The sequence below is a fragment of the Spermophilus citellus genome (genome assembly GCF_964194105.1).
Source record: "Spermophilus citellus genome assembly, chromosome: 10".
In the NCBI taxonomy this organism is placed as follows: Eukaryota; Metazoa; Chordata; class Mammalia; order Rodentia; family Sciuridae; genus Spermophilus; species Spermophilus citellus.
Genome location: NC_138197.1, coordinates 112375060 through 112397309, shown reverse-complemented (window position 1 = coordinate 112397309; position 22250 = coordinate 112375060). Strand labels below are relative to the sequence as shown.

The 22250-nt window shown below is 36.0% G+C and overlaps 1 protein-coding gene across 1 annotated transcript; it reads left to right on the top strand.

The window, feature by feature from the left end:
- Window positions 1-1782: 1782 nt before the first annotated feature.
- On the top strand, window positions 1783-22250 carry USP44 (ubiquitin specific peptidase 44; the record flags this gene model as incomplete). The annotated part of the gene is made up of 5 exons (XM_081311064.1): window positions 1783-3204; window positions 6723-6918; window positions 9927-10035; window positions 16620-16825; window positions 18076-22250. 5 exons carry the CDS (start codon window positions 1783-1785, stop codon window positions 18273-18275), a joined length of 2133 nt encoding a protein of 710 aa, XP_081167190.1. The 3' UTR covers window positions 18276-22250.

The following is a 22250-nucleotide window of genomic DNA, read 5'->3' as shown; positions in this document are numbered from 1 at the left end:
TTAAACCAATGGAAAAATGGCTCATAATCACTACTTTGGTTTTTTTGTTTTGTTTTGTTTTAATTTGTCAATGAACCTTTATTTATTTATATGCAGTGCTGAAAATTGAATCCAGGATCTCACACATGCTAGCAAGTGCTCTACCATTGAGCCACAATCCTAACCCTATCACTAGTTTCTAATACATTTTTTTCTTATTATTTTAAGTATCTATAACAGAAATGCTCCTGACTTTAACTTATAAAGGAGCAAGTTGTATATTAAAAATTATGTAGGCCTTTAAAACAAAAAGTTTATAAACAGGGCTTGTTGGTGCATGCCTGTACTCCTAGCTACGGCTAGAGACTGAGGAAGGAAGATTGCCAACCTCAGCCATTGAGCGAGACCCTGTCAAAAAAAAGGGGGGGGGGGGGTGCTGGGGGAAATATGTAGGTCAGTGGTGAGCCCTTGCCTAGCAGGTATGAGGTCAATCAATCCCCAGCACTGTTAAAAAAGAAAAAGGAATACGCTTCTAATTTCAGATATGCTTAGTCTTGCTAAAATGTAATGGCTCATTATATTGCCATCCACTTCATATTCTTTCTCTTTACTCTTTGTTTACACATATTTTTACATTCCTGAGAATATTCAAACATAAAAACATACTCTCTTCCTCCTGAAGGCAAATTGTCAGGTCTGTCAAATAAGAGTATGTTATGCAGCCATAATTAAAAGTAATCATTGATTTACTAAGTGGAAAGACAAGTTTAATATAATTAAGTCAAATATTTAATTTAAATAAATAGAATATTAAGACTTATTCACTGTAGCTACAGTTTATGGAGTATTTATCATGAGTCAAATAAACGTTTGTTATCTCTCTCAATCCTTGAACAGTTCTAATGAAGTCAGGATGATTTTTCTCTTTTTTTTTTTTTAATAGATGAAGTTTAGAAACGTTAAAACCTTCTTGAACTTTAAAACTTTCTTAAAATATGAATCACAAATAGAATTCCAACACATGCTTTTAACTATGATTATTCTTTGGTAACTCCACATGGGCCTCAGAATGTTAGTAAATATCATTGAGAGATATATTTGGGTTTTGCCATCCCCAGTGTTTAAGAAGAGCAATGTTTTAGGAACTGCCAGCAAACTAATGGGTAAAGAGGATAGATCTTGTTCTGATTTAGTGAAAAGTGGCCACTACCCATTTTTCACCACTAGATGGTGGCAGAAAATTAAACACAAAAGTTTTAAAGGGAAAGTAAAGTATGTGTTTGTTTTGTTTTTATATTTTTAATTGTAGATACAATACCAAAGTATTTGGGGTTTTTTTGGGGGGGGCAGGGGGTGGTGCTGGGGATTGAATTCAACCACTGAGCCACATCCCCAGCCCTATTTTGTATTTTATTTAGAGACAAGGTCTCACTGAGTTACTTATAGCATCTCACCCTTGCTGAGGCTGGCTTTGAACTTGCGATCCTCCTGCTGCTGGAATTATAGGCATGCACTACTGCACCGGGCCCAAAGTATGTGTTTTTTAAGAGCAAAGTGAGTGAGAGATTAGGGAAACCAGGAGTAAGGGGAGAGGGAAAATTACATACGATCTTATGACAAGCAGCTCAGAAATTAGAAGCAGAACAGATTTATACTATTCTTGTGAATATACCTTATAAAAAAGGAATATTCTTGACTTGCCTTTTATTAAAAATTGACATTGTTCTGCTTAGTTTTCAGGTTCTTCAAGTGTTGTGAACAGAGAGTCATTTGGATTATGTGTTTCTCAGACAGACTGAATAAATGCTAACAATGGATAAGTGCAAACACGTTGGGCAGTTGCAGCTTGCTCCAGACCATTCCATCCTCAACCCTCAGAAATGGTATTGTGTGGACTGCAATACAACTGAATCTATTTGGGCTTGCCTCAGCTGTTCTCATGTTGCCTGTGGACGATATATTGAAGAGCATGCACTCAAGCACTTTCAAGAAAGCAGTCATCCTGTTGCACTGGAAGTGAATGAGATGTATGTTTTTTGTTATCTTTGTGATGATTATGTTCTTAATGATAATGCAACTGGAGACCTGAAGTTACTACGAAGTACTTTAAGTGCAATCAAAAGCCAAAATTATCACAGTACAACTCGTAGTGGAAGAGTTTTACGGTCTGTGGATACAAGTGACAATTCTTTCTTCTTACATGATGGCACCCAATCTCTGCTTCAGAATGAAGATCAAATGTGTACTGCCCTTTGGCACAGAAGAAGAATGCTCATGGGTAAAATTTTTCGAACTTGGTTTGAACAATCACCCATTGGGAAAAAAAGGCAAGAACAATTTCAGGAAAAGATAGCAAAAAGAGAAGTGAAAAAAAGACACCAGGAATTAGAGTATCAAGTGAAAGCAGAATTAGATAGTATGCCTCCAAGAAAGAGTTTACGTTTGCAAGGTCTAGTTCAGTCCACCACCATTGAAATAGTTCCTGTTGAAGTACTACCACAAACTCCACTATCACCAGCAAAAGATAAAGTCATTTCTACCTCAGAAGATGTGAGATTTAAAAAAGGCAGTGACTCTCCAGTCAAACGAAGACCAATAGGAACTCCTGGTGTAACAGGATTGAGAAATTTGGGAAATACTTGCTATATGAATTCTGTTCTTCAGGTATTGAGTCATTTACTTATTTTTCGACAGTGTTTTTTAAAACTTGATCTGAACCAATGGCTGACTGTGACTGCTAGTGATAACACAAGATCTTATAAGCATCCACCCATAACAGATACAGTAGTATATCAAATGAATGAATGCCAAGAAAAAGATACAGGCTTGGTTTGCTCCAGACAGCCAAGTTTATCATCAGGACTAAGTGGTGGGGCATCAAAAAGTAGAAATATGGAACTTATTCAGCCAAGGGAGCCAAGTTCACAGTACATTTCTCTTTGTCATGAATTGCATACTTTGTTTCAAGTCATGTGGTCTGGAAAGTGGGCGCTGGTCTCACCATTTGCTATGCTTCACTCAGTGTGGAGGGTAATTCCTGCTTTTCGTGGTTATGCCCAACAAGATGCTCAGGAATTTCTTTGTGAACTTTTGGATAAAATACAACATGAACTAGAGACAACTGGTACCAGGTTACCAGCTCTCATCCCCACTTCCCAAAGGAAACTTATCAAACAGGTTCTAAATGTCGTAAATAATATTTTTCATGGACAACTTCTTAGTCAGGTAAGGATTTTTTTAAATCTTATTTTCATCTTGAATTCGTAAAGTACCAGAAATGCATATTCTGTATGCATCAAGGTTGAGCTTGTTCCACTTCAGGTCAAAATGGATTGGTTTTATGAGTGTGTATAAAGAAGTCATTTACAGTTTTTTCCTTCATGTATCGTTGGAAAATAGTTATGTGTTCATGGAATGAGAAGCTTTTTGAGGGGAGGGGGAAATTAGGAAACAGAACTTTCTAGGTAAATAATAATACATTCATTCCAGGGGATTAAAGATACTAATGTTCTGTAATACGAGTGGTGTACACTTAAGCAATTTCTTTTCTTTCTTTCTTTTTGGGGGGTGGGGGTGGGGCAGTGTATGTGGCACTGGAGACTTAACCCAGGTGTGCTCTATCACTGAGCTACGCCCCAGCCCTTTTTTATTTTTGAGACAGGGTCTCACTAAGTTACTGAGGATGGCCTCAAATTTGTGATCTTCCTGCCTCAGCCTCCCAAGTCATGAGATTACAGGTGTGTGCTACCCTGCCCAGCTAATACTTGAGCAAGTTCAGGGATCCTTGGAGTACTTTCTGTAAAGTCAGAGGGTCAGAGTCTTTTACAAGTAGGTAGGAAAATTTTAAGATGGACAAATGTAATTTTATCTAGAGTAATAATCCTAAATGGGTTTTCCTCTATTTTAGTTACTGCTATAACAGTTTCCTCTCTTGTAAAATGTTTCAGCTACAAACACAGATTCTAATTGAAGGCTCTCTATAATGAATGAACTGTTACTAGAAGTGGACTCTCTTCTTCTCTATAGCACACAGCTTTGCTTTTATTTTAACTGAAAAATTTAGGCCTTTAGGTCATCTTCTTCCCCCTGTACACCTAGCTGTATTTTTCAGTTCAACTTTCCATTATGATACCACCTTTTGGGGGTTTTTTGTTTTGTTTTGTTTTGTTTATCTTTTATGGTGCTGGGAATTGAACCCAGGGCCTTGTGCATGTGAGGCAAGCACTCTACCAACTGAGCTATATCCCCAGCCCCCTTCCTTTTTGTTTTTATAGAACACTTTTCTAGAATGTTTCTTTAAATAGTTCAGATGCAGTTCTTGTAAGGAATAACTGAAATTTCAGTTTAATGTTTCAGAAATATAAAGATTCAACATTATACCAATTAGCAAATAAGGGCTAACTTTTTTGTCAGTCTCCTTTTTTTTGTACCAGGGATTGAACCCAGGATTGCTTAACCACTGAGTCATGTCCCCAGCCCCTTTTTATATTTTATTTTGAGAGAGGTTCTATTAAGTTGCTGAGGCTGGTTTTGAACTTGTGATCCTCTTGCCTCAGCCTCACAAGCTGCTGACATTAAGGCATGTACCACTGCACCTGGCTAGTCATTTTTATCTTTTCTATGCAAAAGCTTTCAAATATCTGTAAGTGCAAAATATAGTTATAGAAAATCTGTATAATATAGGAATTATATAGCAGAAAAAACATTCCCTTCCTTGTCCCATAACAGCATAATTGGTAAAACTTAATATTTTGACATAATTCCTTCTAATCTTTTTTCCTGCACATATTTTGTACCATAATTGACTTCAATTTAATATTAATATTAAATTAATATTGTAAGGCTTTTCCATAGTCATTAAAAATATTTGATCATTGTTTTTAGCTGCTTGGGAAGCTGCAGCTAAAGGTTAGCCAAGTTTAAGGCCAGCTAAGGCAACTTAGCAAGACCCTGTCTTAAAATTTAAGGACTTAGAGATGTAGTAGCTGAGTGTAAAGCAGCACCCCTGGGTTAAATTCCAAGTATTCCCTCCCTCACACACATGAATTGATCATTCTTTTCAAAACATTTTAGTGTCCATTATATGTTTGTTTGTACCCTAACTTTAATCCCTATTTGACTTTCAGATTTTGTCATTATTATAATATCATGATAAATTAATGTAGTTTTTCTGATGATCTCTTTATGACAGAGTCCTAGAAATAGAAGTACTTTATCAAACGTTAGGACTTTTGATACTTAATGAAAACATTTTTTTCAGAAAGATTTTTACCATTTTATATTTCCAGGAGTGTGAGAATGTCTGTTTTTCCCCTCTTTTTCCTTTATAAATGAACTTTGAAATTAATGAAAATTGTTACACAAACTTTGCTTCTCTTAACCCATATTGGGAGCAAGGACAATTGCTGGGGATTGAACCCAGGGCCTTACACATGCTAAGCCCATGCTATACCACTAATCTACACCTCAAGCCCCTTTTCCTTTTAAACGTGTAATAAACTCAGAAAACTGGTTCACAGGAGATTCCAACAGTTGCTGGGATGGCTTTTATTTCTTTTCTTTTTATTCAAGAAACTTCTCAAAAGGTCAAGCCTGGTGCTAATGAGTCCCCAGACTAAACACCAAGAGTATTCTTTGTGTCAGTTTGTTATATCTAAAACCTGTAGTAGAACTGGCTTCTTCTTTTTGTTGCCCATGCCAGGAATGTAGCTTATATGAAAGAGTTCCTTTGTGATATTTGTTATTGTTAGCCCTTAGTCTGTCTTCAATTATGTGCAGGATTGGTGGCATTAAATCCTGTTGTATGTTTCAGTGAAGTTACTTTTTTTTTCCTTCCCTTCCATTTACTGTGTTGCTATATAAGTTGTTAGAATACTTTTTTTGTGGTTTTTGTGGGGTTTTTTTGTTTGTTTTGTTTTTGGTTTTTTTTTCATGCTGGGGATTGAACCCAGGGCCTTCTTGGTGCAAGCTAGGCAAATGCTTTACCACTGGCCTACATCCCCAACCCTTTCTAGGTTTTTTTATATTTGGATAGGGATTATATGTAACTTAAGTGAAAATATGATAATATTATTTATATGTATTCTTTTGAAATTACTAGTTGATAGGGCTTCAAAATCTGCATAATGAAATTTACCAATAGTGTTTTACTTGTACTGTGTTTAAGATGGTGAATTGAAATGCTAGGAGTATAACTCAGTTCTGGAGTATATACCATGTGAGATGACCTGAGTTCGATCCCCAGCAAGCACCCTGCCCCCCATAAAAGATGAGTGGGTTTAGAGGTTATAGGATTTGGGGTGATAAAGACAATAAGTAGAAGATGAAGGAAAAAGGGCAAAGGACCTGGTGCCTAATAACATAAAATATGTTAAATTAAGTGCATATAAATATATTTGTGATGTGTATATATGTATACACACGATATGTGTACACAGACACAATGTATGCCTATCAAATGAGCTTATAGTTAGAACTTTTGCGTAAGTTCTAGATTTGACTTGCATTGGGGCTTTTTAAAGGCCTCATAGTTGAAGCACACTAGTTCATAATGGGTATAATGATAATCTTTTGGAAAGAAAAATTAGAATTTTTTCTAACAAGAATATAAAGCCAGTAATTCAGCATTTTAATGGTGCATTTTAGAAGAAATACTTATGAATTGTCAATGAATGACCTCTAAGTGAAAGGAATTGGTGTTTCAACAGAATTGTAATCTGAGTAACTAATATTTGTATTTACAGGTTACATGTCTTGCATGTGACAACAAATCAAATACTATAGAACCTTTCTGGGATTTGTCACTAGAATTTCCAGAAAGATACCAATTCAGTGGAAAAGATATTGCTTCCCAGCCATGTCTGGTTACTGAAATGTTGGCCAAATTTACAGAAACTGAAGTTTTAGAAGGAAAAATCTACGTATGTGACCAGTGTAACTGTGAGTACAGAATATTTTCTGCTTTTCTAAGATTAACACAAGTGAGAAGAAGCTAGAAGAAATTCCTTAAGTGAAAATTCATGTTTTTAGTTCATCAGAAGAAATTAGACTAGACATCTCTACTATATAGTTGGCATTTATGAACTATTTTGCCTTATTGATGACATTAAACAATTTTTTATCCTATAGTCAATTGAGAGAAGAAATTCATAAAATAAGAAATTTAAATTTGACATGTAGAGTACAATAAAGTGGCAAAGGAAAGCATACCACATGAATGAAATTTGCTTTATGACAGTTTTGCTATATATCAAAACATTGTTATATAGATTATGTATTTACATATTTATTAGAAAATAATATGTAGCTAAATTATTACTATGTCAGTTGGCTTCATAAAAACAGATTCAGAACCATCTACTGTCTCTTTTGTATTCATTGTTGTAACTGTTGTGGATATAGAGTTAATCAGTGCTCACATTCCTAGTGGAGGAAACGGACAATTAACATTCATTATGAACCAGGTGCAGTGACATACCCCAGTAATCCCAGCAGCTTGGGAGTATCATGGGTTCAAGACCAGCCTGGGCTACTTAGCAAGACCCTATATAAAAATTTTTAAACAAGGTAGACATGTAGCTCAGTGGTAGAGTGGTTACCTACCATGTGTGGGTTCAATCAACAGCACTGCAAAAATAATAATAATAATTCCAATATGATAACTCTCAGGAGCACACAAGAACCCCACATTAGAAGATGAACTAGCTAGGGCTGGGGATGTGGCTATTGGATGCTCACCTAGCACCGGAGAGGTGCTGGCTTCAATCCTCAGCTCCACATAAAAATAAATAAATAAAATAAAGGTTTTGTGTCCAATTACAAATAAAAAAATATATATTAAAAAAAAGATGATGATGATGATGAATTAGCTGTCTCAAACAGAAGCATCTATTCCAAGAAAATACTATCTAAAACCACATCGATACATACATGTCAACATATACATGATATTTTAGTGTTTATTATACACTTTCAGATATTATTCCTAATTTCCATGTCTCGGAAAAAGATTCTAGAATCTAATCTTTTCTTATTTGCAGTGCTGGGGATAGAATCCAGGTCCTATGCACATGATAGACAAGCACTCAAACCATAAGTATGCCCCAAGCCCCGATGATAAACTTTTAATGGAAAAGATTTTAAGTTTTAGCATTGGGGCTGGGGATGTGGCTCAAGCGGTAGCGCGCTCGCCTGGTATGCGTGCGGCCCAGGTTCGATCCTCAGCACCACATACAAACAAAGATGTTGTGTCTGCCAAAAAATAAATAAATATTTAAAAATTCTCTCTCTCTCTCTCTCACACACACACACACACACACTCTTTCTTTAAAAAAATAATAATTTGCATTTCTCTGATTGCTAGAGAAATTGGACATCTAAAAAAAGTTTCATCATTGATCTTATCAATTAATGTGATAAGATCACATTAATTGATAGTTTTCTAAAATGACTTTAATTCATGTTTTTCTGCGTACTGTCTAATATGAGTTCTATTCTGAAGTGGTCTAAGATGTATAAGGTTTTAGAAAAAAAATGTATAAAGTTTTAGAAAAAATTGACTACACCTTTGTCAATTTTGTTATGATGAAGTGTGTATTTTCTTGCACATAAGTGTTAACAGTCCCAGATGCTTTCATCACCAAATTTGGGGTAGACTGATATTTATAGTTTTATACTGAGTTCGCATATATCTACTGGGGCTACCACATGGTGGCCTAGAAGAGCTGCTCGAATACATAAAGGCAGAGGATGAAAGTATTGAGTCAGCTAGGTGAGATAGTGCATACCTGTAATCCCAGAGACTCAGGAAGCTGAGGCAGAAGGATAGTAAATTCAAGGCCAGTGTCAGCAACTTAATGAGGCCCTAAGTAATTTAACAAGAACTTGTCTCAATAATAATAATTTTTTAAAAGGGGGAGGGGCCTGGCGATGTGACTCAGTGGTTAAGCACCCCTGGGTTCAATCACCAGTTTAAAAAAAAAAAAAAAAATATATATATATATATATATATATATATATATATATATATAATATATGAGTCAAGAAGTTGGCATCCTTTGTATAGCTACTTGTGGACCATAAGGTTGTAGGAGAAAATCAAGATGTAGGAATAGGATATTCATCAGTAGCCAGGTACCTGATCTTGGGGTACTTATCGACATGGCGGAAAGATTTCTGGTGGTCAGAAGAGACAGCTAGAACACAGCTTTATGGTGGACTAATTCTGCCTCCTACATGAGAAGCAGCTGCTGCCATGTCTGGAGTCAGAGTTAATGTACAAGTTGGAAAAGTCCTGGACATCAAGAGCAAACTTTGGTAGGCAATGGCCCACCAGAAAGCCAGGACACAATCAATCCCTAAAAAGAACACTAGAGAAGTGGAAGGGACAACAAAAATAATCTCAAATTCTATTTGTCTAAGATCTGATGCTAAAAGAGCAAAAATAAGATACCTGAGTGAGGGAACCCTTGAATGCTCTGCTGGAAAAGGTCCACTTTCTGAGGCCAACAGCCAGGACTGGGGTAGACCCCCAGAAAGGGTGGAGGGTTGTTCTGGACAGTAAGGACCCTGTCCCCCTGGGGTCCTGATTAGCCTCAGTAAACAAGTGACCGCACATTTTTTAACAGTTTGGGAAATGTGTATTAAAATTTTTAGAAGGAAAATTTTAGATTTTTCCTACTAATTGGCCACTTTTAAATATGTGGCAGTATACTTCATTCTTTCATTTGCATAATTTTTATGAAATCATGTGCTTATTTCTAACTTGTCTAGCTTGTTTCATTTTTTAAACTGTGGATCATAAGTTCCATGTTTTTATCACTAGCACAGTACAACAGCTGTAGCACAGTAAGTGTTTAATTAGTTCATGTCCGAGTTAAGTAAAAACGATTTATGCAAATTTTCCTTGTATCTTTAATTTGATTTTCATTCTTTCTTTGATATTATAGCAAAGCGTAGAAGATTTTCCTCAAAACCAGTTGTACTCACAGAAGCCCAAAAACAGCTTATGATATGCCACCTACCTCAGGTTCTCAGACTACACCTCAAAAGATTCAGGTTAGTAGAAGTAGTACCAGTTGCCTACTAATTTCACACTTCTAACTTGGTTATTGCCTCTTACAACGTTTTAAAACTCGAAAGAACACATATGATGGATTAAATTTTAATACTGTATACTTGGCTAGCAGATGACTAAGGAAAAAAACTAATACGTGTTGCTAACCTTGTTGCTAAAACTAACCTTCTATTAGCATTTCTTTGTAGAATGCATTACTGAGGAGTATCCTTACATTTTGGTCAACTATATGCTTGTAAATTTAATGATGTTTAATGTTCAGCATTTTCAAGTATAATTTTTTTTTTTTTAAAGAGAGAGTGAAAGAGGAGAGAGAGAGAGAGAGAGAGAATTTTTAATATTTATTTTTTAGTTCTCGGCGGACACAACATCTTTGTTGGTATGTGGTGCTGAGGATCGAACCCGGGCCGCACGCATGCCAGGCGAGCGCGCTACCGCTTGAGCCACATCCCCAGCCCTCAAGTATAATTTTTAAAAATTTAACCTATAATTTTTTTGGAGTGTTTGACATACTTTGTGCTTGGAAAATATGTGATCAAAAGCATAGCAATTTGGGCTAGAGATTTAGCTCAGTGGTAAAGCACTTGCCTAGTATGCATGAGGCCCCTGGTTCAGTCCCCAGCACCAACCCTGCCCCCCAAAGGATAGCAATTCAATTCAAAGTGGTTTTTAGAAAGCCAAAATCCTCGCCTTCTGAAATAATAAGGTAAATTAATTGGCAAATCTGTTGGTTAATGAGTAAATGACTTTATTCTTCGTGTGAACTGCATTAACCTGAGGAGGTATTTTCTCTTAAGGAATGAGACCCTCTGAAGTTACTTAACATGCAATGGTTTGAAAGCTGTCTAGCCCATGACAAATTACTTGTTGCTATTTGTCTTTGTAATTTAAAAAATACCTGTGTTTTTTTTTTGTTTGTTTTTGTTTTGTTGTTTTTTTTTTTGGTGTGTGTGTGGTGCTGGGGATTGAACCCAGGGCCTTGTGCATGCAAGGAAAGCACTCTACCAACTGAACTATATCCCCAGCCCCCCAAAATACCTGCTTTTTAAAAATTCAAATACTTTAGTATAGTAAAATTACCTCTCTCTCCTCAGTACTACTTCCCAGAATTGATTACTTTAACATTAATCATTCAGTTATTTATTTTGCTGTTAAAGGTCTAATCAGCAGCCAGGCTCAGTAATGCATGCCTACAGGTGTTCAGGAGGAAAAGGTCAGCTTCAACAACTTTTAGTGAGTCCCTATCTCAAAATTTTTTTAAAAAGCCAGGATGTAGCTCAGTGGCATAGCATACAAATTCAATCCCCAGTACCACAAATACCACAAATATAATCAGCAAATACCATGTGAAAGTTTAGAGAATTTTTTGTGGGTTGTTGTTTTGTTTTGTTACCAGGGATTGAACCCAGGGCCACTTAATCACTGAGCCACATCCCCAACCTTTTTTTTTTTTTAATGTTTGGAGATAGGGTCTTGCTGAGTTGCTTAGAGCCTCACTAAGTTGCTGAGGCTGGCTTTGACTCACAATCCCATCTCAGTTTCCCGAGCTGCTCGGATTACAGGCATGTACCATCATGCCCAGCATGTGAGTGCTTTCTGATTCAAGATATTCTATATTCCATATATTCAGGCATGCACAGAAATAATGATTCAGTAGAAATATATACACTGCATATAAATATACTATCAGAGATTTGGAGGGAGGGATTTAGCAGATGTCTAAAACTTTCCCAAAGCCTTTCTGAGGGTTCCTCTGGGGCTTTATTCATTCAAGTCCCAGTTCATCTGTGGCATCTTTAGGGAAGTCCTCTCTAAAGTAGCACCCAACCAGCCATCTGTCACAGTATCCTATTTTTGTTTAACAACAAAACCTACTCTCTGCAATTAAGTTGTTTGTTATTTCTCTCCTCCTACCAGGAGGACAAACTCAGTAGACTTAGTGTTTTCATCCCTAATATCTCAAGGCCCAGAACCATGGTCCACACATAGTGAGCCCAAAAATATTTATTAAGCAAATGAATGGGGTATATACAGAAGGAGGAGCACTTTAGTCAAAGGGAGCCACATGAACAAAGATATGAATGAAGGAATAGGGTAGAATTTACAAGAAAAGGTTTAGTGAAAAATTAGATGAGCCCTATTATTGTGTATAAAATAATGCGGACTGAAAATAAGTTTACCTAGGGCAGTGGAGATTGGAGGGACAATGTATGTACATATATAACATTCTGCAAAGATAAACTTGAAAAGATTTAAATTTTTGTGATTTAAATTGGTACTTAGTTGGTTTCTATAAACTATTGAAGGATTTCCTGTTCTAATTACTGCTTTAATTCCATCATGGGTACTTCTTTAATCTGAAACTTGAAGATCTTAATTCAGATTTGTTTGACATTCCATGTCCCTTCATCTTCTACCCAAATATTTTTAACTCTTAATACCATTTTTGATTCTAGAAACTTTATCTTGTCTCTACTGCATTTATCTTTCTCTGTTCTCTTCATCTATTCAAAGTACTATTGTATTTTCCAGAAGATAAAACATAAAACATGTATAAAAGATAAATCCCAGTTTTTAATGGACCTTTTTATTTAGGAGGGACACACAGTCATTTTTCTCCAAGAATTAGATATGATTTTAAAGTAGCTTTGTAGAGAGAAACATTTTACTCATATTGTAAATAAGCAAAAATATATAGTTAAAAACTGTCACAATTAGTTTTAGTAATTGTATTCAGATGCTCTGTATAGAAAGTGACAGAACTCCACAAATGTATTAGAAACTGAGGGCCCCACACTTTATAGATTACACTGTAAAACACAAATACCAGTACCATACTTCTATATTAAGGACAATGGGAAAAAGTAAGCCAAGATATAAATTTGAATAATTGTCTATACAGGCAGTACAAATAGACACCTAATTATAGTATGTTGGAATAAATTACCAAGTTGCCACATGCATAAAGAAAAAGATTTCACTAACAATAGAGAAAAAAAATTTAAAAAAAATAACCTTAAAAGTGGCATCCTGATATACATCACTACAGAGCCAGTCACAGGGGAAAAACTAATAAATTCTAATAGAAGTTCAAACCAATATAGTATATACTTAGCTACATAAGCAGAAAAAAGTTTATCATAAGAAGTTCATCCTCAGCTGGGCACAGTGGCACATGCCTGTAATCCCAGTGACTCGGGAGGATTGCAAGTTCAAAGCCAGCCTTAGCAACTTAGCAAGGCCCTAAGCAACTCAGCAAGACCCTGTCTCTAATAAAATATAAAAAGGGGGGCTGGGGATGTAGCTCAGTTGCCTCACATGCACAAGGCCATGGGTTCAATCCCCAGCACCATACACACAAAAAAAGTTCATCTTCATTCTGTGAATGATCTTTGCAGCCAAGTAAAATCTTCACCCAAAGCATTTAATAAGTGTTAATTTCTGAATTTTCCAGATAATTTTCTCTACAGCAGTTTAAATGGTACAGTGGTTCACACCTATAATCCCAGCCACTGGGGAAGGCTGAGGCAGGAGGATCACAAGTTTGAGGCCAGTCTGGGCAACTTAGCAACACTGAACAACTTAGCAAGACCCTGCCTCAAAACAAAAAATAAAAAAGAACTGGGAATGTAGCTCAGTGGTAAAGCATCCCGAGTTAAATCCCTAATGCAAAATATAAAGATATAAAAATATATAAGATATAAAGATATATAAATATAAACCGGTCTTTAAAATATTGAGCTCTGTAGAGTGCTTGCCTAGCATGTGGGAGGCCCTGGATTCACTACTAGTACCCACCACCACCACCACCACCCACCCACCCCCCCCCCGCAAAAAAAAATCTATTCTGCAAACTTGAACCTACTATTACATTCATATACCTTTTTCTTTTGAGTGATGAGTTACAATAGGAATAAATACAATTCTAAAATATTTGAAAAGCAACCCAAGTTTTACTAATGATTGTCAAAAAACTTGGTAAGATGTAAACTTTTTACATTTTCAGCAGGTTCATGTTGTTTAGTCCCCTACCAAAGGAGCTGGGATGGGAGGTTGCTGTGGGCTTGGCTTCTTTGGTTTCATCATCTTGTGGTTGACAACTCTAAATGCAAATGGAAAACTTCTCTCTCAACATGTCCTGATCTTTCTCATGTGTGTGTGTTTATGTATGTAGGTATGTAGCCACATTTAAATATATACAGTTACAAAATTTTGTTTAATAATGAATGTATCTTTAAAATACAGAAAGAAGTAATGTTCAAAATAGTGATTGCCTCTGGGGAAAAGGGAAGAGTGGGATTGGGAAGAGCAGCAGAAGTCTATGAAGAAACATAAGAAGTGAAATATTTCTCATATATCTTAGAAATACTTTGTGTCTACCTCCCAGTCCTATTTTCTTCACCTCTTAGAAGAAAGCTATTACGAATTCTGGGTAGTGTTATCTTGTTCTTTATCATTTTGTTTTATTTCTACCAGCATAAAAATTTGGGTAGCCAATCTGTTATCAATAGGAGAGTAGATGTTTTCTATTCAGATGTCTTACTAGTGTTTTAAATTAATACAGAAAAGTAACAAGGTTTGAATATTATGGTAAAGCTAAAGATATACATAAAGTGAGGATAAATGATAGAAGCTTCTCATATTAACCAAGTCCCATTATTTTATGTGTTGATCTTCCCTTTTATTAAAGTTCTAGGTGCCTTGGATGCAGGATATTTATGCATTTCATAGACAGGATGTACTGGCAGTTTCTGTACTCTCACACACAGAGTATTTCTGTGACTTCTGGTTACCAAAATCCATGGGGATTTCTCCCCATCAAGAAAGAAGTTCTACAACAGACCCCAGCTGGGTGTCCTCTAGTTCAATTAATTTTGACACTACAACTGGAGATAGAATCAGATCCCACAGGTTGAGAGTTTAGCCCCACAGATGGGCCCCTACTTCTTTTAGTCACAAATCCAGAGTTACAGAACTCAGGGAAATATTTAAGTTTACCCATTTACCACAAAGGTTATGTTAAAGGATCCAGATGGATGAGATGTGCAGAGCAAGGAGCTTCCGTACCCTCCCTGGCACATCACCCTCTGGGAACATCCACATCTAGTTATTTGGAAGCTGCTGTAGTCCCTTTTGAGTTTTTTGTTTTGGGTACTAGGGATTGACTTGGGGAGCTTTATCACTGAGTGATATCCATAGTCCTCTTTTTATTCATTTTTATTTTTGTTTTTGCAGTGCTGGGAATCAAACCCAGAGCTTTGCACATGACAGGCAAGCACTCTGCCACTGAACTATATCCCCAGCTCTATTTTTTTTTTTTTTTTTTTTTTTTTTTTTTTTTACATAGGGTCTTGCTAAGTTGTGGGGGCTGGCCTTGAACTTATCCTCCTGCCTCAGCCCTCCCCAGTCACTGGAATTACAAGTGTGCACCACCATACCCACTCCTTTTGCGCTTTTATGGAGGCTTGGTTGATTAAATTACCAGCTAGCAGTGTTCAGTTTCCTGGAGACAGGAGATAGGTCTGAAAGACACAACTAGTACCCATCGCTGAAGCTACTTAGGAGCTTCTAGCCACTAGTCATCTTGTTGGTATTCAAGATACTCACTGGAAGGATTCCAAAGTCTTAGGAAGCTATATGTCAGTAAGTGAAAGGAAGAATATTTCACAATATCACAGAAATACACCATTTGACATAGTACTAAGCATTTCAACATTTACTTTTCTTTCTAAACCCTGTCTATATTCTCTGCCCTTTTTCTATTGTTTGTCTGAACTTCAAGTTTTAATACTTTCCATGTATTTATCGTTTGTCAGTGTCATCCTTTCCCAAACCGGATTACGTTCTTTTTAAAGAACATGATCCCCCCACCCCGTAGCTCCAATTCATAGCATGCCTATAAGAAAAACATTACTTGCCACGTTTAGATCCAATAATGGGAGGCATGACCAGAAGATTGAGAAAATCACAATATAGGGACATTATTAGAATCCTATCAGTAATGGATATTATCCTGACTTACATAAAGGCAAGGTCAGTTTCAAAATGTTTCTTTCTTTGTTTGTTTTTAGTTTAAAGAGCTCTGAAATGTTCCAAGAAAATGAATTTTTCCCTGTTTGGTTTTCTTTACTTCTCATCTGGCCAAGAAAAATGTGTATTATGTCTCTCATCTGGGGTACCCTTTCCATACTGTAGTAAGACAATAAGAGATAATAAGGAATTTTAAAAAACTCTTTGGAGCCTTGACTTTATTTGTTAGAAGAGAAAAATGCCCTTAGGGCTATATAATTTTCTAAGAGCTAATTTTCCTATATGTCGTCTAACTCACAAGGCAAATATGTTTTTTGAAACCTGATTGGACCTCTTTAGATTTATTTAACACCTAAATATCTCCATTTATACCCAACTCATCATTAAAAGGACATTATATACATGTTTTGTTGGTTTTTTTTTTTAAATTCATATATTGTTTCTCATTCTCTGAGGTCTTAATGTTAAGCAACTGTCTGGACCTAGTATGTGCTAATTTTCCTTCCTTTTGCTGATTATTTTACTTTGTTCTCAGGTGGTCAGGATGTAATAATCGAGAGAAGATTGGTGTTCATGTTGGCTTTGAGGAAACTTTAAACATGGAGCCATATTGCTGCAGGGAGACCCTGAAATCCCTCAAACCAGAATGCTTTATCTATGACTTATCTGCTGTAGTAATGCACCATGGGAAAGGATTCGGCTCAGGACACTACACTGCCTACTGCTATAACTCTGAAGGAGGTATAGATAGGAAAAATTATTTTATCTTGGGTTAGACTTGGACGCTGGATTCAGGCTTTAGCAATTTGTAAGTTGGCCACTAGATAATCTTAAACAAAGCCACCTGACCACTTTTCTCCTTAGAATGTTTCTGAAGTGCTGGGAGTAGTCCCCAGCGGCTTAGGAGGCTGAGGCAGGAGGATTGCTAGTTCAAAGTGAGCCTCGGCAATTTAGCAAGGCCCTAAGCAACTCAGTGAGACCCTGTCTCTAAATAAAATGCAAAAAAGGGCTGGGGGTGTGGCTAAATGATTAAGTACCCCTGAGTTCAATTCCAAGAAAAAGAGAGAGAAAAGAAAGAATGTTTCTTAAGTATGCTAGTTTAAAGGGGGTGGGAGGCAGGGGCTCTGGCACACACCTGAAATTCCAGGACTAGGGAGGATGAGGCAGCAAGATTACAAGTTCAAGGCCAGCCTCAGAAAGCACTAGGGACATAGCTCAGTGGTAGAGCACCCTTAGGTTCAATGCCCAGTACCAAAAAGACCTTGGGTTCAATTCCCAGCACTGGGGGGAAAAAAAAGGGGATGGGGTGGGGTGAGGAGAGGTTGTGTAGAAAATAATTGTATTTTCATAAGGTTTGCAGTAATAGTATATTTTCTGAAAGTCCAAAATACTTTTGAGGATTTAAGGGTTTGGGGGACACAATACTGAAGGTGGTCTTGCTAATTAAAAGTCAGAATGTATACTTTTCTTAAAGACATGCTTCCAATAGCAGGGTCCTATGTTTATTCCTTTTACTTTAGTTCATTTTGTTAACATATAACACACAGATCACAGATATACAGAACAAACTTAAAGAGTACAACTTTAATATACATAATCTAGTTTTATTTGCTGTCTCCACGACCCTTCTAGGACAGTATAATCCTATCAGAAGTGATTGGATTAGACATTTCACTATTCCCATTTTGGTACCTGAATAAAGAATGAACCACCACCACCAATACCCACACAATAAATAATGTGACCAACACACATACACACCCCTCTACAAAAAGCCCAGATAATCCACAAAGGAATTAATTCAACAGTGAATTACCAGGAGTTAGTTACATACTGTAACATATTACATGAGCTGTATTTCTCATTGGAGAAATTGCTGAGAAAATTATTTTTCTTTCAGAAAAAGCTTAACTTTCAGTAAAATTTAGCTTTTTATACTAGAAACTTCGGAGGTTCCTTTATAAACATCCTATTTCTATGCTTCACTCTAGGGTTCTGGGTACACTGCAATGATTCCAAGCTAAGCATGTGCACTATGGATGAAGTATGCAAGGCCCAAGCTTATATCTTGTTTTATACCCAGCGAGTTACTGAGAATGGACATTCTAAACTCTTGTCTCCAGAGCTCCTGTCTAGTAGCCAACATACCAGTGAAGAAGCTGATACCACTTCTAATGAAATCCTTAACTGATCCAAAGATAGTAGGGCTTTCTTCTTGCAATTTGTATATATACTTTTTAAAAGGGCTGGCTTAAAATTCTGAGCTTCATTGTATTTTTTTTATTTTGAAATCAGTGCACACTACATTTACATTTTGTATTTATGACAACTTTTTATTTTTTTTTACAGAGACAGTGTATCAACTGCAGGGAACTAAACTTTTTTCAAGTACTCAGAGTTTTAAACTTTTAATGTTTACCTCAGACTAGTGTTAACCTCTTATTTTGATGTCTTAACTGGCTCATATCATGAATTTGTGCAATCTATTAAAAAAATTTGGGAGGCATTTTATATACATTTGTTACTTACCTTTTGTAACTATTTTCTATACAAATTCAAAATAGATTGAAAATTAGACACTTTCTTCACAATGTCTTAACCAAACAAAGTTATTTCTTTCAGGCTATTTGCGTATTGAATATCTGCCCCTTGAAGAGAATTAAACTATATAACGAAAGTAAAATATCCAGATATCATCTTAATACTCAGCAGTCATACTCACTGATGTTCCTGAGGCTTCATGCATTACAGGGCTCAAAAGATATCTTGTAAATTTTGTTTTAGTAATTGTTCTTTATTTGGCAGAGTCAATCTGCATTTAAATGAAAATGGCAGATTTACAAATGGTATATTAAGTGAACTTTGCAACTAAGGACATGAAAAAATGATGGCTGGGACTTATGATTTGTCGGCAGCAAACAGGTTCTAATAAGGCAGATTCTAATAAAGCAGTCATTAAAAAATTGAATTTAGCAAAACAATATGATGTAATACAAATGTAGTTTATCCTGGGTATATGTTTATTTTATATTTGATAACATTAGATTTCTTAAAGCTTTGTATACTTGAAATGTTTAGTTCAGAGGAATAAGAAGTCTCAAAAAACTGCATAGGTAGAGAAGGAAAATTCAAAATTGGCAACTGGTTTATATACCTAGTGTCTCATTTTTCTAAAAAACAGAAGCCTGGATTTTTTACTCTTGCTAGGATTATGTGACTACTGGAAATCACTTAAACATGGGGCCCCAATCTTTAAAAAAAAAAAAATTACCTGAACTTGAATTTTACTAAAAACTGTGAGACACTCACTTTGCTCTTCTCTAATAATCTCACTAGATGTCTTTTAAGTCCTACTGCTGCTCCCTTACTCAGAAGGGAACTTCACTCCACTAAACTCTGCACATCAGTTCTGTAAGCTCTTAAGCAGTGTTAATTGCTAGAAGATGATTTGTCCCTTTAAGTGGGTTTATTTGCAGCTTGAAATCTAATGAAAAATATCATCCTGTAGAATGCTCTTGGCCACTAGTGCTTATATGTAAGTATAAACTTGAAAGAGACCTCCATTAGCACATTTAAATTTCACATGTCATCTGGGGAAGTTGATAACAAAGTGCTATGAGAATTTATCACTGAACAAATTATTTGTGCCAAAAATACAGCTGGAACATAAATGACTAGGTTTAAAACTGTTCATTTTCTGAAAACCTATGCAAGTTGTTACCTCTATTGTTATGTATTCTTATACCTCATTAAAGATTTATGTGGTCAAGTTATCTGAGTTTATCCATTGATTTCAAGTACTGTTTTAAAAGGCTATATTTTTGCACCTAATTTTAATGGGCTCTTAGGATAAATAAGGTTATGTCATTTATAGCGCACGCCTGTAATCCCAGCATCTCAGGAGGCTGAGACAGGAGGATCCTGAGCTCAAAGCCAACCTCAGCAAAGGGGAGGCAATAAACAACTCAGTGAGACCCTATCTCTAAATAAAATACAAAATAGGGCTGGGGATGTGGCTCAGTGGTTGAGTGCCCCTGAATTCAATACCTAATTACCCACCTGCCAAAAAAAAAAGGTATAGTTGCTTTTATTTCAGTGTAAAAATACATGGGAAAGAGTTGGTTGTGGTGGTACATGCCTGGAAATCCCTAGTCAGGATGACGATGCAGGAGGATCACAAATTCCAGGCCAGCCTGAGCAATCCGAGATCTCTCAAAAAAGGGTTGTAGTTCAGCACTAGAACACTTGCCTAGCATTGAGAGGCCCAGGATTCAATGCCCAGTACTCCACACACACACACACACACACACACACACACACACACACACACAGCAGTCTTAAAATTTAATACCTGTATGACCACAGTGGGTATATGGGAAATCTGCAGTATTTTCCATAAGATTTTGCTGTGAATCTAAAACTGCTCTAAAAATTAATATTTTAATATTTTAGCAAACAAGAAACTAAAATCTATTTTTAAATGAACAAATTTTAGAGTTCTCACTAAATATCTCAAATATCAACATGGGTTTCTACATTCTCCTAAATTGGTCTAACAAAAAACAACATGTTTGGTTGTAAAATAATTTACTAAAGGCACTATTGTTAAACATCAAACTAATTATTTTACCAATAAGGTACATCATTGTACACATAACAAAATGATTGAGATACATGGCTAGTAGGCAAACATATACAATTTTTTTTTAAGTGACAGCTTTCCTATTTACAAGATCGAATCCATTCCAGGGGCAGCTCCCACTAGTTATTTGGGAAAGGAGCATGGAGCATATATAGGTTATAGATCACTACTGCTAAAAAGGTCTCTCAGCTCCGAAATTCTTCCTTGGATCAGTTTTTAAAATCCTGGGTTTAGAAATCAAAATACTTGTTTTGTATTTCCCACCAAAGCATATAAACATATGGATTCAAAACCCCAAAGGAGCTAGCTGGAGGGCCCAAGCCCTACAATGTGTCCACACAAAACTGGTGAGCTCTGCTGCTTGAACAGCATCACAGAAAATGAAGAAATTATTCAAAGGTAGCTATTACATTAGCACCATAATAAACACAGCTTTTACAGCTAAAAACTAGATTGTTTTTCTCAAAAGATAACATTCATTTATAGCTCTAATGCTGAAAGCAGCTTTTCAATGTAACAATCTTAAAAGTACATAAGTCATAGCTTTCTCCTTAAGAGAAAAAGGTAAACAAAATACAAACTAAACAAGCATCCCAGAGGCAATAAAATCTCATTAAGGCTTTACCTTGGCACATAACAATATTGAAATTATGCTGGAACAAATCACATAGAAGAATTCAAGCAATTAAGGAATCAGTAGTGGGGTCCAGTTCAAACAAGTAAATGTTATGCATCCTTACATTCAACTTAACGCATTTAGCTGCTGTAAGAAGGGTACTGGTAACCTCATTTCCTGAAATGGCCAATCTCGATACTAAGAATCCAAATCAGCTAAGGAACAGAGTGTTAACAGCATTTGACTCACTAATGAAAAACCCTAATTTCAGTTTCACCTTTCTAACTAGAACAAGATCTGAACATGGGAGTTTTTCCTTTGCTTTTGTAGCTTTAATACCCTTTTCATATAAGCTTAAAACACCTCCTGATAACTACCACTAAGCAAAGGAATGAAATGTTTGTAGATTTTTTTCACTAATCAATGATTCTCAAATTGGCGAAATGTTCCTACTTGGTCATGTTTCAATTAGTACATTTTTCCAACATCAGAAAAAAATGAGAGGTACTAATCTGGTTCTATAAGAGGTAAAATCTTATAAAACTGTATACAGGTGAATGAAAAGATTATTGTTCCATTTAATACACATGAAGATCTTATTTTAGCCACTATGTCAGAACCTCTCGGTGTAGTATCTACAGTCCAGATAAAATGCCTTGAAAGTTTTAGCTACTTCCTGTTCAAATTATAACCACAGACATTGAAATGTAGCTCTCAGATCTGAAAATGTCTTTATTTTTTAGAAAATGGATTCCAGGAAGGTTAAAAAGCAATACCAGAGGGCATAGGTGCAGAATTGGATGTAGTCATTCAAAGCATTCAAGTAAGAATATGGCAATATAAATATCCAAAAAGCATCTCTTAGGTGTTCAAAACAAAATGTATAAGTCAGTCCTAACTAATTTGAG